This window comes from Piliocolobus tephrosceles, chromosome 5 (genome assembly GCF_002776525.5).
Source record: "Piliocolobus tephrosceles isolate RC106 chromosome 5, ASM277652v3, whole genome shotgun sequence".
Lineage (NCBI taxonomy): Eukaryota > Metazoa > Chordata > Mammalia > Primates > Cercopithecidae > Piliocolobus > Piliocolobus tephrosceles.
The window spans coordinates 63,153,767-63,167,238 of record NC_045438.1 but is presented as its reverse complement, the minus strand read 5'-3'; the positions used below and the strand labels follow the sequence as shown (position 1 = coordinate 63,167,238).

Below are 13,472 nucleotides of genomic sequence, written 5' to 3'. Positions count from 1 at the left end.
GTGACTGCTGGGAGGACGTAAGGAGTGAGCCAAGTGGCTAACTGGGAGGAGAGTATGTTCCAGAAGAAAGTTCAGCAGTGCACGGATTCTCAGGCAGGGGCATGCTGGCATATTCCAAGAGGCCAGAAGCTGCTGTGGTTGACCCTGGGGGTCTGGGAGTAGGAGGAGCAAATGAGGCCAGAGAGGTAAGGCCTGGAGCTGCCAGGTAGGTCTTGTAGACCAGACAACGTGGACTCTTCATGGGTTATGAGGTGGGTGGCATTAACTGACTTGCTTTTAAAGGATAACTGTGTTGAGAATAGATTTAGGGAGGCAAAAGTGGAAGAAGGGAAGCCAGCAAGTGCTGAGAGATGAATTAGGGGGATGGTAGACGAGGCCAGAGGTGTCTTCTAGAGTTCATAGTCACTAACAGATCATGACCTCAGGGCCATTCCGTTAGGAGGCGGTGTGGGAAGTAGGGCAAAGACTCCAGGGAGGAGCCCCTGGGAGAGCCCGAAAACCCAGAAAACAGGCGGGAATAGAGATGGCTCCGCTCACTGCCATGTTGGCCCCTTTGCTTTACTTCAGACACAGAGCCCATATCAGCCGGGCTTTTCCAAACCTCCTGGCTGCAAGGATTGAGTTGACAGTATGCTCTCCGCTCTGGCCAGGAGCTGGCCCTTGTATTTGGGGCATTTCCGTGCAGGAAGAGTCGGGGGAAATCAAGTGGTAAAGCTGCCTCTCCAGGGCCTTTGTAGGGACCCTGCCGTGACAGCAGCCTGCTCCTGGCCCTGCTGTTGCTGTAGTTACAATGTGCTTGGGTCTACTCCTGCAATGGGTCTTTGACTCCCTTATCCTCACTTCATTTCAGAATACAAGTCACTTGATGATTGTGAGGAGCTGGTGATCAATGCTACAGCGACAATCAACAATTTATCTTACTACCAAGTGAAGAATTCCATAATTCAAGACAAAAAGCTATATATTGCTGAATGTAAGGTTCAGAGTTGGATTTGGATAAATGAGTGCTCATTTGAGGTTTCGATTTTATTAACTAAACACAGAGCTGGAGACATGACTATCTTCTGCCTTCTGGTACAAAAATGTCTTACTTAGAACCTGATAATTCTAAGAAATTAGAATATGGGGAAACTAGAAATGGAAAAAATTAGTTTCTTAGTTCTTACTAAAGTCCCTTACAGTTTGTATTTTATTATTTTAAAATTATCAGTATTTAGTATGATGTTGATTTCCATTAACGTTTAAGTTAAAACTTAAATTCACTGATTTAATTTCTCTGGTCACCAAATCCAGTGCTCTTAAAGCTTCTTGTCAGTAACAACATGGATGGAATCCTGGAGGCTGTACGTGTTTTCGGCAATCTCTCCCAGGACCGTGATGTCTGCGATTTCATTGTGCAGAACAATGGTGAGTTAATGACACTAGAATTCATAAACATTCACTTCTTGCCAATAATCAGCGGAGTGGTTTTGGAGCTTGAGTCATTACAGTGTTATACTTGTTTCTGCTTTGAGATTTGTAGAGCTCCTTGTTTAAGGCTCCTGGCTCAGGATGCCAAGATGGACCTAGGCAGTATTCCTCTCTCCCTTGTGAATGGCCTTCTGTGCTCCAAGATGGGGTGTGTGTATGTCTAACAGAAACAGTGAATTTTGAGTCATCACTTCTGTCTGGGGGCATATTCTCAAGAAGACATTCTCTTTTATGTACTAGAATGTCTATTACATTTTGCTTATAATAGCAAAAAGTAGAAACAACCTAAATGTCCCTCAACAGACAAGAGGACAAATTCATTATGGTATATTCACACAATAAAATGTTCTCTAGCATTCAAAAACAATAGGAGGATATATACAGAGGAATGCCATGAATATAAGTTTTAAAACGTACAAAACTATCTTGGGTATTGCTTCTGCATAGCTATTCATGTAGTGATGCTATACAGTATAAATAGTAATTGGAAATAGTAAACTCCAGTTTAAGACAGAGTTCAGGCTGGGTCCAGTGGTTCAACCCTACAATACCAGCACCTTGGGAGGCTAAGGTGGGAGGATTGCTCGAGGGCACGAGTTTGAGATAAACCTGGGTAACATAGTGAGATACTGTCTCTGCAAAAATCAAAAATTAGCCAGACATGGTGGCACATGCCTGTAGTCCCAGCTACTTGGGAGGCTGAGGCAGGAGGATCAGTTGAGCCCAGAAGTTTGAGGCTGCAGTGAGCCATGATTGTGCTACTGCCCTCCAGGCTGGGAGACAGAGTAAGAACCTACCTCTAAAAGATAAAAATTAAAAATTAAAAAAGGACAGCATTCACCTTTGGAAGGAAAGGGATGTCCAAAGATTATCATTAGACCTATAATGTTATTTATTATCAACAAATAAGAATTGTTTATATTTATTATGTCCATGTTGTTTGGAATGTAATGTTTTATTTCTTAAACTGAGTGGCAAGTACCCACATGTTTATACCCTTTGTATGTCTCTAATATTTTTGCATGTCTCAAATATTAGTATACTTTGACTCTTTGTCTCAAATATTTCATGTATTAATAATAATTTTAAAAACATAACTTCCATGTTCATAATGGAAAATTTCAATAATACAGATACAAAAAGCAGCAGCAGCAAACCATGCCCATCTCTCACTACCTACAGATAACTGCACATTTTGCTGGGCAGTCTTTAGCTTCTTAAGAGCACATATGTATGTGATGTTGCCTCTGCCAAGCTCACTGCCCAACCCAGTCGACAGGGCCGGGGCTAGAAAAGGGCAGCCCCTCTCAGGTGCATGCACCGTGGGAGGAGGCAGAATGCACACTTTACTCACTCTTCCCCAACCCTTTGCTCAGCATCTGCTGAGGGATGAGAAAACAGGACAATTGGTTCCCAGTTGCATTTCCTAGGAGTAAGGGAAAATGATTCCCCGGAGGCGGGAGCCTGTGCTGCCCTGAGATGTCCCTACACTGGAAGGCCTGCCTTGCCACAGGTTGGTTTTCAGCAGTCTGAGTCTTACACATGGCCCTGGGAGACTTCAGGAATGATCCTACAAGAAGCCAGCTCCCCGCTCCAGGACTGTGTATTTAAAGACAGTTGCTGCTGGAGGTTCAGGAAAGCCCTTGAGAACAACTGGCAGTTAGATGAGTGTCACCTGTGCTCCCTCGCGTCCACCAGCAGGGACTCTTTTACTGCCGTGGAGAAGCAGCTGCTGCCTGGGTCAGGTGTTGCAGTATCTGGGGATTGGGGGAGCCGGCTCTGGGAATGGTGGGTATTGGAGAACCCACTGCCGGGTGATGGATAAAGCCTTAGGAAGAATGAGTTAAGTCCCTTAACAGGGATTCTGGGTTTGCAAACCACTCCCCATTTCCCCGGTACCATCTGTAAAACAAGAGACAGCTGGGAACCCTGGGCTTTTACTGGGCTGCATTTGCACTCTTCCCTCGTAGTCCACAGGTTCATGATGGCGCTGCTGGATGCTCAGCATCAGGATATCTGCTTTTCTGCCTGTGGTGTTCTCCTCAATCTCACTGTGGATAAAGACAAGCGTGTCATCCTGAAAGAAGGAGGTGGCATTAAGAAGTAAGTTTCCAGGTGTAGGGTACTGACTTGGGATTTGAAGGACATTGTGTTCTCGGGAGCTTGGGTCCTCTCATCATTCCTGTGGGGCAAAGGGATTTCAACATTGGGAAGCCCCTAAGCTGAGGCTGAAGAGGGAGTTTAGATTCCACTGGATACTTAAAATGGTGTAGAAATAGGCCGGGCGTGGTGGCTCACGCCTGTAATCCCAGCATTTTGGGAGGTCGAGGTGGGCGAATCACTTGAGGCCGGGAGTTCGAGAGCAGCCTGGCCAACATGGTGAAATCCCGTCTCTACTGAAAAGACAAAAATTAGCCGGGCGTGGTAGCGCATGCCTGTAATCCCAGCTACTTGGGAGGCTGAGGCACGAGAATTGCTTGAATCCGGGAGGCGGAGGTTGCAGTAAGTGGAGGTTGCAGTGAGCTGAGATCGTGCCACTGCACTTCAGCCTGGGCAACAGAGTGAGACTGTCTCAAAAAAAAAAAAAAAAAAAAAAAAAAAGGTGCAGAAGTAGATTATTGCTACTTTGTAACCACTTAATTTTATAGATAAGGAATTATTTTAAGTGATCTCTGGATTATACTTACGTATCACAGAAGGATAATCATGCTAACAATATTAAAGACAGATTCTGACCTAATAACTTCTCACTTTGAACTTTACTAGGTTAGTGGATTGTTTAAGAGATTTTGGTCCTACTGATTGGCAGCTGGCCTGCTTGGTTTGTAAAACTCTATGGAACTTCAGTGAAAACATCACTAATGCTTCGTCATGTTTTGGAAATGAAGACACCAACACACTCTTACTCCTGCTCTCATCATTTTTAGGTAAGGCTCTTGACTATGATGAGTCTGTGAGTTTTATCAGAGTGTGAGATAGTTTTTTTCTGTGACCTGTTCAGATAAATATTAGTATGCATTTGGGTGACTGTACTTCTATAAGCAACAAGAGTATGTTAAAGATTATTATAATTTGGAACTATCTGAAGAGGCTGAATGCTATTTACGATGGGGACAGAAGGACTTTCAACTCATTAGATACAATCATGATTTCTTCTGTGGCTTTTTTTTTTTTTTTTTTTTGCATTTTCTCTAAAGTGCATAAATATAAGACCTCAGCATAAATGTATTTCTCTTGTTCAAAAGCATATAGACACTGTTGTAATTGAGAAAATAGGGCTAAAAATGGCTAAAAGCTACTCAATTAAGTCATGCTTTTAAATGAAAGCTGTACATTTTAATTAGCTACATTAATTGTCATGTGGGTGAGGGCCTGTGAGACTATTTGGCATTACAATGGGGTTTATATCCTTGAAAGGAAGGAAATCACTGATACAAATCAAAGGAAAGAAGATTGTTTCTTTCTTTTCTTGTTGCTCTGTCACCCAGGATGGAATGCAGTGGCGCGATCACTGCTTTCTGCAGCCCTAAACTCCTGGGCTCAAGTGATCCTCCTGCCTCTGCCTCCCAAGTAGCTGGGACTACAGACACACACCACCATGCGCAGATAATTAAAATAAAATTTTTTTTGTAGAGATGAGGTCTTACTATGTTACCCAGGCTGGTGTCAAACTCCTGGGCTCAAGCGATGCTCCCACCTCAGCCTCCCGAAGTGCTGGGATTGCTGGTGGGAACCACCTTGCCTGGCCAGGATCATTTTTTACATTTAAAAATTTTTTATAATTTTAGAATAATTTTTTTTTCATCCTGGGTTAATTCTAAAAACAGTGATTTGGGTCAGTAAATGAGTGTTTTTAATAATCCTTTTTCCCAAATAGAGGAGATGTACCCATCACTGCCCAGCCACCATACTGGATCTGGGAGGCCATGTGGAAAGGCTCAAGGTCACTCAGAAGCCATAGGTGCTGCGTTTTTAAAGTTTGAGTTCAACTTCTCCTCAACCTGAGAAAGCTTGACACCTTTCGTTTACACTCCTTCACCAACCAGAGCAGAGGCTCCCAATCCTAGCTGCATAGCAGACTCACTTGTGGAACTTTTAAAAACAGATTCTCAGCTGCTCCAAAATGATATTTTATCATCTCCAAGATGAGGATAATTAATGTCCAGCTTGCAGGGTGATAAATGAGCAGATGTGTACAAAGAGCCTAACACAGTGCCTGCCACATAGCAAGTCCTCAGAAGGTGGCTGACGTGCTCTGGAAACTCTTAAGTGTTGTAACACTATGCTACTAAACGGGAACTGGAACTCAGGAGTTGTTTGAAAGAATTGGGTGTGCTAGGTCGATGTGAAATTTGGTTTTTCCAGGTAAATATAATTTTGTATATGTGTTTTAAAACACAATAAGGAAAAAAATTGAGCATCTTCTTTTAATCATTGAGCTTCACAGTTGGCTCCATGAGCATTAAACTGTCTCAGGTTGTAGGAAGCAGAAGTGCACGTTCAGGTTGCTTGCCTTAATTCAGTTCTCGATGGTGGTAGAGCATTGAAATCAGCTGTGGAGTTAAAAACCCCAAAAAACCGGAAACAGCTTCCTGGCCCCAGCCCTAGGAATTCTGATTCAGAAGCTCTGGGATGAGGCTGAGAATCTGTGTTCAGAGTTCCACAGGTGAGTCTGATAATAGCTAGGATTGAGAGCCCTAGCTCTCGTTAGCAAAGGAGCTTAAGGGAAGAGTGTACAGACAAGAAAGAAGCCAGGAAACAAGACACTGCTCAAAGCCTCCCAGACAGCCAGTCAGGAGCCGGGAGTCCCAGGTGACCCCTCAGCTGCTGGCGTCATGAGCTCCGCCCCCTGGGCTCCACCATTCTGGAGACGCAGCTGTATTGTGTCCGCTGTTAGGGAAAGAATTTTCTCCCCACTTACTCCCTCTAGGCTCCTTCTAGATCATGGCTTCAGCTACCTCCAGGCTTCCACTTGCTGCCCTGCCTGTGTGTGTCTGTTGCCAGGGCACTTTCCTATGTCACCCACTCAGGGAGAAGATAGGATTGGCTCAGTGAGTCACTGTCCTGTGGCCCAGGGCTTTCCTGCGTAGGCAGCAGCTACCCGGTGACAGGCTATGTGTGGTTTCCTTTGTTACCCAAGTCTGCGGCAATCAGCCATAAATAACAAGGATGGTGGGACTGTGGGGCCGTGTGGCACAAAGATGGATCAGAAGGAGGTGTGGGCATGGCTGGCTTCTCAGCAGGGGCAGTGTACCTGGAAGGCACTTCATTTCAGTGGGCCCTGCTGCCTGTTACAGTCACCTCTTGGTATCTGGGGGGGATTGGTTTCAGGGCCTCCCTCGGATACCAACACAGATGCCCAAGTGTCTGATATAAAATGGCATAGAATCGGCATTTCACCTACACACATCTTCCTGCACATGTTAAGCCATCTCTAGACTACTTATAATACCTACAATGTGAACGCTATGTAAATGGTTGTCGTAATGTGATTTTTATTTGTATTCTTTTTATTGTTGTTGTTTCAAATATTCTCTATCTGTGGTTGGTTGAACCTGTGGACGTGTGGCCCGTGGATGCGAAGGGCTGACTGTGGTCTATTCCCAACTTTTCTGTAGCCAAATTGGGCTTCTGGTCGTGCTTCTCCTGCCTCTGTGCCTTTGCACATGTTCTCTTTCATTTCCTACCTGCCCATCCCAATCTGCCTATCCAGGTGCAGGCCCTTCCCACATAGCTTCTCAAGCCCACAGTCGTAGTCTAGTCATAGGAAATCTAGACTTCTTATATAGCAATCAATCATGAATTGTGTAACTTGTCCTGTAATTATCCTGTATTATTATTTTTTGAGTTGTATTTCCCCTTTCCAACTGAACCACCTTAGGGAAACGGTATTGCCTCATACAAAGAAGGTACTTGATAGCAGCATGTGGATTGGCTACCAATGGTAGTACCTTGTTTCAATAGTGCTATATCCCTTTAAAAGCATGTTTATTTTATTTTTGAAAGATCTCTCTGAGGCCATCAGCTAGGTGACAGATAAGGAAAGTAGGTTTTAGGACAGTTAAGTGGCTTGCCTGAAGTCATACTGTAGCAAAGGCAGGACTTTCCATCCGAAAACAACCAACTAGCCCTGTGTTACCTAGAACACCCTTACTCCTCCCCACCCTTGCTGGGAGACTGTGGCATGGATAACAGCAAATAAACAGCTCACTCAGGGAGCCAAGTCACTGTGCAATGCATCCCAGGTTTCTCACGTGATCGAGAGCTCCTCTTCACGAACCATGGGGACTGGGCCTCATGGGCTGGGTGCTAGGCTGTGCTTTTCTCTTGGCAGTGGACACTCAGAGCCTGACTTCTGACAGGGTCGTGGTTGTGTCTGGGCAGTGGGACTGCTGCAAGTGAAATGGGCATGTGGGTGAGAGTATATTTGCATTTCAAATCTTTTACAAAGATAGCTAAAAAACACAAAACAACAACAAAAAACAAAAAACAGGTCATTTTGGAAACAGGATGAGCTATTAAATTACCGAGGCCCATGTTGAAGTATGAGCACTGTTTTTGGAAATACTGGTATGGCAATTTCTATAGTAATGTAAGTTACCTAACTTTTTCTTGCCAAGTGACTAGAAAAAAGGGAGAAGTAATGTCTCAACATCGTTGGAATGTTGACAGTCTTTCTGGAAAGTGGCTTTAAAAGAATGTGGTCTGAAACTTCCCACTATATTCCAGTCATGTCTTATGAGCTCATAAGCAGTGTGTTGATGCTGAAGTTCTTAGTGGTATACTGAGCACTGCAGTCTACCGTGAGCCCCTCTGCGGGGAGCTGGCACCTGATGACCATGTGTGCAGTTTATTGTTGCAAATGGGAAGTACGCTAGGCTGTGGTATGTTCATCATAAGTTATGTGGCAGTGGGCACTTAGGTTTTGTGACAAGGGTAGAGTGGGGCCCCACGTTCAAGTTGGAGGCTCATGTCAACCTATGCTGAAGAGCTATCAGGTGCTTCAAGAACATTCGACAACTTTACCTTATAAGAGAATGGTCAGGGCAATGATAAATCCCTTAAACAGCCACCTGCTGCTGAACAGCTAGCTAGGAAATAGTGTAGTGAGTAAAGAAAGCTTTTATAGATGCTACAGGACAAAAACTTCTAATGATGATTGTGTTGTAATGATCATTGATTATTGTAAGGTCTTTTAATCCTTTCTAATACTTTGCCCCAAATTTTAGTATTTGGAAGCATGCTGTGCCTAAAGAAAGCTTAAGAATGATTGGTTATCTAAATAAGCACTTTTCACACTGCAGGTTAGGAAATCAATTTAGTTGGTTGTGGCCAGCATCTTTAAAAAATGAATTAACAAAGAAAGAAAATATCACAATATATTACATGTAGTAAGGACAAATATTGTACTTGAAACATTTATTTGTATATAAGTAGGTATATGTGTACAGAGTCATGATGCAAAATACTAACTATGAAGCACAGTTTCTAACTTATGATGATTCAAATCTTAAAAAGAATTAAAGACTGAGTACAATGGCTCGTGCCTGTAATCCCAGCACTTTGGGAGACCGAGGTGGGAGAATCACTTGGGGCTAGGAGTTTGAGACCAGCTTGGGCGACGTAGTAAGACCCCATCTCGACTAAAAGTAAAAAAATTAGCTGGATGTTTGTGTTTGTAGTCTTGGCCACTCAACTGACGTGGGAGGATCACTTGAGCCCAGGAATTCTAGGCTACAGTGAGCTATGATTGCACCACTGCATTCCAGCCTGGGTGACAGAATGAGACTCTGTCTCTTAAAAAAAAAACATTGAACTATAGATCTAAATTTTTACTCAATCAGCCTCTGCTACTCTTTGCAGTACAAGTTCCAAAATTTAATACCCCATGTGATATGGCACTTTTAATGTATGTCACTGTATTTACTTTGAAACTTTAGACCTCATTTCTCTTACCTGTAGCTGTTTGGCTATTCTTGTTATCTTGTCTAACCCAATTTAGAATTAATATGGTTTGTGGGTGGATTAACTATAGGCTGGACCTCAAGACAAGTAACATGGTCTTGACATTAGATTTTAAAAAGCCACACACCCAACAGAGATTTTGCTAAAGCCACTAAATCCAACCAAAGCCCTGGGAGGAAGAAGGGACTATGACACGCCCAGGCCATACTGCTCAGCCGCCAGCAGCTTGGGAAAGAAGGACTTCTACAACAGAATTCATTTTCTTTCTTTCCTTCTTTTTTTATTATTATTATTTTTTTGAGACAGAGTCTCTCTCTGTTGCCTAGGCTGGAGTGCAGTGGCATGACCATGGCTCACTGTAACCTCCGCCTCCTAGATTCAAGTGATTCTCCTGCCTCAGCCTTCCAAGTAGCCGGGACTACAGGTGCCCAGCACCATGCCTGGCTAATTTTTTGTATTTTTAGTAGAGATGGGGTTTCATCATGTTGGCGAGGCTGATCTCGCACTCCTGACCTCAGGTGATCCACCTGCCTCAGCCTCCCAAAGTGATGGGATTATAGGTGTGAACCACTGTACCCAGCCCATAATTTATTTTCTATATAACAGAATTCATTTTCTATACAACAGAATTTTATTTTTGTATTGCAGAATTCACTTTTCAACAAAAGTTTAATGTTCAGAAAATCTGGAAAACAGTGAGTAGGAAGATGGTCTAGAAATCTGAAATCACTGGCTGGGCGCGGTGGCTCACACCTGTAATCCCAGCACTTTGGGAGGCCAAGGTGGGTGGATCACCTGAGGTCAGAAGTTCGAGACCAGCCTGGGCAACATGGCAAAACCCCATCTCTACTAAAAACACAAAAAATTAGCTTGGCCTGGTGGCACATGCCTGTAGTCCCAGCTACTTGGGAGGCTGAGAAACAAGGATCACTTGAATCTGGGACATGGAGGTTGCAATGAGCCGAGATCACGCCATTGCACTCCCGAGTAGACTCTGTCTCAAAAAAACGAAATGAAATCTGAAATCACTGGGACTACCTGACTCTTTTTGTCCAGAAGTAGCCAAACAGGAAGAGCTTTGAAGGCACCAAACACTGCCTGCATTCTCCTCCCCTCGGGGCCCAGTTATCTCATGGGTGGGGAGATCCAGGTTTGCTTACAGGGTCTCTATGGAGCTCCTTGCCGAAGTGTTTGTGTCTGCCTAGAGTTTATCTCAGAACTGCATAGTTGACCACTTGGTTGTGATGAGAGGAAGGTACAAACTGGGATTCCAGACTCCCTTATCTTATTTTGGGTAGTGACACTAACACCCCTAGTGCCAAAGGACACAGTGAATGTACACAGATATTCAGTATAGAAAATCTGGTATCAACAGAGTCATGAAGCATTTTATAATAGGATTTTAATTGGCCTTATAAAAAAGTGTTGGCAGCTGGGTGCAGTGGCTCAAGCCTGTAATCCCAGCACTTTGGGAGGCCAAGGCGGGCGGATCACTTGAGGTCAGGAGTTGGAGACCAGCTGGGCCAACATGGTAAAACTCTGTCTCTACTAAAAAGACAAAAATTAGCCGGGTGTGGAGGCACATGCCTGTAATCCTAGCTGCTCTAAGAGGCTGAGGCAGAAGAATTGCTTGAACCTGGGATTCAGAGGTTACAGTGAGCCGAGATTGCACCACTGCACTCCAGCCTGGCTGACACAGCGTGACTCCATCTCACAAAAAAAAAAAAAAAAAAAAAAAAGTTGGCAATGTAAGTGACAACATCTGTGGTTGTCTTAGGATTTAGTGGTTACCGTTTAAGAAGTTGGCCTCATGTCACAGATGTAGGAAGTGGCAGAGCTAATCTGACTGGCAGGTCAGTGCACTTTTCTGAAGTCTGTCACACAGGGTGTGAGGCTCAACATCAACGCATAAAATTGCTGTGGCAATAAGCACAGAAACCACAGTGGCCTTATTGCTGTGGCAATAAGCACAGAAACCTCATCTTCCTACTTGGATTGAATATATGGTGTTCCCAGAATTCAGGATGCCCGTGGATGAGAAATCAAAGTTGTACTTTTGCATTTTATTCTTACAAGTCCTTTTCTGCATTATCCATGGGCTCACCTGGGATTCTAATATTCCTTAGGATTCCCAGGGCCTCCTAGTTGTCAGTTACGGAGAGAGCAGCGGGGAGGAAGGTTGTCTTTCCAAAGTACTGCTTTCCTGCTGCTGTGAAGCCAGCAAAATTCTGAGTTTCAGTAAAGTTTAAAGTGTCAAATTTAACTGAACTACTTTCCTAAAAGATTTGCTGATTCCTTTTGTATCTAACCTTTGAAGTAATTAACTTTTCTATGTACACATAAGGAAGTAATTCTGAGAAATTGTGATCGAACTTTTAGATACAAACTTACATATAAAAAACTAAGGAATTAGTTGAAATAAAGGTTCAGTTCAATCTCGGATTTTTTATTTTTTGAGACAGGGTCTTGCTGGGTCGCTTAGGCTGGAGGGCAGTGGCACAGTCATGCCCCACTGCAGCCTCAATCTCCCGTGCTTAAGCAATCCTCCTGGCCTCAGCCTCTTGAGTAGCTGGGACCACAGGCACATGCCCCCATGCCCAGATAATCTTCTGATTTTTTTTTTTTTTTCCTGAGCTATCACTGTGTTGCTCAGGCCAATCTTGAACTCTTGGGCTCAAGCAATTCTCCTACCTCAGGCTCCCAATGTGTTGGCATTACAGGCATGAGCCACCACACCTGGCCAGATTTCTTTTGAAAAAAATATTGCCCATTTAAATTAAGATACCAAAATATACTAATTGTAAAGTAATGGGCTTGGCAAGGTAGCTCACACCTGTAATCCCAGCACTTTGGCACTTAGGGAGGTCAAAGTGGGAGGATTGCTTGAGGTCAGGAGTTGGAGACCAGCCTGGGCAATACATGGAGACCCTGCCTCTCCAAATAAAATAAAATAAAATAAAATAAGATAAGATAAGATAAAATAAAATAAATAAAAAATAAAATAAAATGATGTATTCATAAAGAACAGAAGAGAGTAAAGAACTTCTCTGAAATCCTATCTTGTGTTACGTTGGTATTAAAGGGTGACCCAGGGTGAGTTTAACTCATATCATCAAAATTAAACGATATTCAATAGGATTACATTTCTAAATAATGCTGTAATTTAAATTTTTCTAATACAGATGAAGAACTAGCACTGGATGGCAGTTTTGATCCAGACCTAAAAAACTATCACAAACTCCACTGGGAAACAGAATTCAAACCTGTGGCACAGCAGCTTCTCAACCGAATTCAGAGACATCACACCTTCCTAGAACCCCTGCCCCTTCCCTCTTTCTAACATGATGCAGATGAACAGTAGAAACAGGAAGTCACGTCTCCCTCATTCTTAAGAACTGGTAACAAATGTGAACATTTTTTTCAGCATTAACAAACGTGGAAAGTTTTTCAAGAACTGGTTTTAGTGAGTAGCTGAAGTATTTTTTAAAAATAAGCATTTCTTCTTGTTAGGTATTATGGAAAAATGTATATACATGTTATATTTCCTGTTATGAGAAATGTAAGATGAAAATATATGCATTTTTAAGTAAATGACTTTTTCTTCTATTCTCTATTAAACAATTTAGTTCTAGTCTTAAAATCTTGATTTAGCAATTTTGGAATTAAAGTGTTCATGAGTTAAATGAACTGTGCAATGAAGGCTGTTAGATTATATAGAAAGAAGGGTAGTCAACATGAGTGGAACATGTTACAACATAGGATCTATACTAATTCTTACTACGTCAAATAATAAGGGTTCTCATTTGGTACCAGTACCTTTTTGGTCCTCATATTAAGAGAAGGAGTAAGCAGAAAAACTTAAAGAAAACTGCTTTGGGCCATTTGTTCTTTATTAAATAAGTAAAATAGATTAAAATGAGAGTTATCTTTTCATTTGAAATAAAATGACTGGACTAAGACAGTCCTTCTAATTGTAACTCTCCGTGTTTGACAGGTGATGTAATGTATTAGAAAGAATGCAGGCTTAGGTGAATGGT

At 42.8% G+C, this 13,472-nt stretch overlaps 1 protein-coding gene across 5 annotated transcripts in view; it reads left to right on the top strand.

Annotated features, from left to right (window-relative positions):
- Window positions 1–13,244, top strand: part of ARMC2 (armadillo repeat containing 2) — a 126,710-nt gene extending 113,466 nt beyond the window's left edge. For 2 of the 5 annotated variants that reach the window (XM_023205973.2, XM_023205970.2), the window contains 5 exons: window positions 851–973; window positions 1,294–1,407; window positions 3,441–3,573; window positions 4,237–4,397; window positions 12,618–13,244. In XM_023205973.2, the coding sequence (XP_023061741.2) occupies window positions 851–973; window positions 1,294–1,407; window positions 3,441–3,573; window positions 4,237–4,397; window positions 12,618–12,775 (689 nt within the window). In that variant the 3' untranslated portion in view covers window positions 12,776–13,244. Of the gene's footprint in view, window positions 1–850; window positions 974–1,293; window positions 1,408–3,440; window positions 3,574–4,236; window positions 4,398–12,617 lie in introns of those variants that run through there. The other 3 variants (XM_023205971.2, XR_002730380.2, XM_023205972.2) reach the window with 3 other exon arrangements.
- Window positions 13,245–13,472: the final 228 nt, after the last annotated feature.